The following is a 3,487-nucleotide window of genomic DNA, read 5'->3' on the forward strand; positions in this document are numbered from 1 at the left end:
TGGAGTTGGGTTGGGAAGTTCTGCCCAACCCATCATATTCTCCAGATATGGCACCATCAGATTACCATATTTTTCATTCACTGCAACACCATCTTAATGGGAAAATGTATGCAAATGTGGAAGGTGTTAAAGAGGACATTGATATGATTTTTGCTTCAAAGCTAAGTGAGTTAATTAATCAAGGCATTAACAACCTGATTATAAGATGGCAAAGCATCATCAATAAGACCAGACTATTTCATTTAATAAATTTTTGTTTTGATATATAACTTGTTCGGGTTTTTTTCATCAAAAAAAAGGGACATTAATTTCTTAACAACCTAATAGTTACAAAAGCAGGACATACTTAAGGTTCATTTAATCTCAGTGTTAAAGTAAGACTTATTGTATTTACATTTGCTAAAGAGAAAGGGGAAATTAGCAGCACTATTTTATGTAGCATGCATGTAACCTTCATAAACAGTTTGCTATTCAGTGATAAATGTCTTTACAGTAGACTGATGACAGAAATTTTATGCATGTAATTATGCAAAAGGATAGTTATTTGTTTTTTGATAATTACCTACAGGATCGTTTTTTTTTCCCAATCTATTGATAAAATCATTTTTCTTTTTCTTTTTTACTTTAAATTCTTTTGGAATTAGCAAGAATTTAATTTTTCATCAGTTAATATGGCAAGAAGACTGAGATTTTGGTAAACCAAAATTGTGCTGGTCATAAAGGAGACATTTTTCTCATTGTAAGAAAAGTACATTGTTTATCTTTTTTGGGGAAGTTACCTTTTTTTCTTTTTTTGTATTCATTTTATGAAAGTTTCAAACAAAGGGAATATGCAAAAGTCTGATTTTTCATTATGAACCAGATGAATTCATTGGTTATTGCTATAAAAGTTTATCAGTTTGTCCTAAACAAAATTCTCTGGTACAAAACAACATCTGCAAATAAATGTCATGTTTTCAGCAAAGAACACGGAGCTTTCTGTTTTGTAGTGTTATAACATTAGGTTAATAAAAAATTTCCTACAATATTGATATTTTGTTTTCAGTTCATTTTTAATAGGACTAAGCAACCTATAATGGAAGTAATTTCCTTAACTTGCTCAGCTTGCTATTGCAGTAGGAAGAGCTGTACATGTTTACCCACTGTCTTTCTTGTTAAATCTAGGACGACACAACAAGATATCGCTCAACTTTCAGCACATGCTCTTTTTTTCAGGTAAATCTTTAGAAAGTAATAATGAACCTACAGAAACTGGTATGATCTTTGTCCTAAGTGCTTTTGGGTTTAACCGATGTCTGTATTTGTCTCATTCATAATATATATATGAAATTCTATATTATATACTATTAAAAATATTTTGAAATAACTAGAAAATTATGTAAAGAAATGTGTTGGTTAACAAGCTAAAGTAATGTATAAAATTTCTTTAGTTAATGCTGGAATCAAATTTGGGTTAGTTTTAACACCATGCAGTTAAATTTACCAAACTGTGTATTGAAAAGTTTTAAATATTACTAACAGACACAGTTAAGAGTAATTGCATTTTAGTTCTACAGAGTTGAAATTAGTTTTATAAAGTCAAAATAAGTACTAAAATAATTTTTTTCTGTTATAAGAAGTTGAAATAAGTAATAAAACCTATATTTTTTGTTTTACAAAGTTGGAATAAGTAATAAAACCTACAAATTTATATAGAGGATAATTAAGATTAAATTCAAAGACCACAATATTTGATAATTAAGTATAAATATGGATTTATTAACATAACTTTGGACATAGAAGTTTTAGATTTTGGAATATGGAGCTTCTGTATGGTGTGCGAGGTGAAACACTACAGAAATTTAATCTAACAAAGGTTTAGTAATCAGCAGTGTTCATATATTTTTGGGAGGAGGGGAAGGAAGATACAACAGAAGAAGAAAGTGTAGATTTGAAAACCATGGTGTCGGAGATGTAAAAAACTGTTTTCTTATTAAGAACTCCTTACTCGTTTAAGAACTGAATCTCTAACTCTGCTGATTCACCAGTTCTTCTGAATGAAGAGGATAGTTAATTCAAGTAAAATTAAATAGTAAAATAATTGGAGTAAATATAAATAAATAATAGTGTTATTCATTCAAACCTAATTATGATCTGTCAATATACTTATATAAATTTGATAAATTTCAGAAACTCAGTCTAGTTCATACCATAAAATTTGTTGATCATGCAGTTTGATGATATAAGTAGCATCTCAACCACCACTGTGTTTGTTGTATCCCAAATGGTCTAATGAGCTCAGATGTTGGATTAAAGGCATCATTTGCACTGGATATAGCAGATACAGTGTTGTTCAAATATTGTTATAACTTCTTGGCTTTTGCTCAATTTTTAGAATTTCCCAGCAAACACAGTGTTGTTCAAATATTAGTTATAACTTCTTAGCTTTTGCTCAAAATTTTTAGAATTTCCCAGCAAACACCTTTTCTTTGTGTAAGACAAAAACTAATTAACTTAACTCTTCAAGGATTAAAATAGAAAAGGTCTTGTCAAGCGTACAGTATCAGTGGTGCAGCAGGGGGGGGGGGCATTCGCCCCCGGGCGCAGGTGTGAAGGGGCACAAAATTTTCTCTGGCCTATAATGCCTATTAATTAATAATTATACCCTCCCCTACGATATAGCACAACTGCCCTATCCTAAGTAAATACGACACAACGTTATTTATGTGTATTACGCTTACAGTTTTAACTTTCAAAAGCTACCCACTGAAATACAGTGAGAACGAATTGACTTACAGATGTAAATTACACTATTCCATTATTCATGTGTAGATCAAATACAAGTCTTAGAGTACAACGTACAAGTAAGTGTATGTTCAACAAAAAGAAAATACGAGATTGATGTAACTTATTAACTGGTGTGCAAGATTGGCAATATATGCAACAAGCAAGATCTAAATCTAGCAAACATTATAGGCCTAATGTAGTGGTTCGTAATTGTATTGGCTGATTGTAAATCATGTCTTACACCAACTGATGTACTAGACTTTAGGTCTAATTGTAGTTATAACAATTTCAAGACCCTAGGTCCATCATCATACAAATTGTAGCCTATATTATAGGCATACTTAGACTTATACTAACTATTAAACTAGCCATTGCACTGGGACAGATCTAATGACTAAGTTAATAGATCTAGATGCAACATTTGTTCTAAAAGTTAGGCCTAATAAATCTAAATCTAGAATTGATGAGGCAGGGCTATATCTAGTTCTGGGTAGATTCAATACAAGGTGCTTTCAATCTATGCACCCAAATCTAAGGTCTAGTTTACATGTATAAAGCTAAATTTCTGTCATTATTATTACATCTAGATCCAAACCTAAGACTAAAAAGATGGAAATAACAGGTCTAACATTAGTGTTAGATCTAGATGTACTAGCGACTTAATCTAGGAACTGTAATCTAGCACACATATAGTTAGCCTATATTTAAGTTTTCTCATTCT

At 30.9% G+C, this 3,487-nt stretch overlaps 1 protein-coding gene across 3 annotated transcripts in view; it reads left to right on the forward strand.

Moving 5' to 3' along the window:
- LOC106468181 (sodium/hydrogen exchanger 7-like) overlaps positions 1 to 3,487 on the forward strand; it is a 71,209-nt gene that overhangs the window by 40,526 nt on the left and 27,196 nt on the right. For all 3 annotated transcript variants that reach the window (XM_022396483.1, XM_022396484.1, XM_022396485.1), the window contains exon 11: positions 1,104 to 1,215. In XM_022396483.1, coding sequence (XP_022252191.1) covers positions 1,104 to 1,215 — 112 coding nt within the window. The remainder of the gene's footprint in view (positions 1 to 1,103; positions 1,216 to 3,487) is intronic.

This window comes from Limulus polyphemus, unplaced genomic scaffold (genome assembly GCF_000517525.1).
Source record: "Limulus polyphemus unplaced genomic scaffold, Limulus_polyphemus-2.1.2 Scaffold2904, whole genome shotgun sequence".
In the NCBI taxonomy this organism is placed as follows: Eukaryota; Metazoa; Arthropoda; class Merostomata; order Xiphosura; family Limulidae; genus Limulus; species Limulus polyphemus.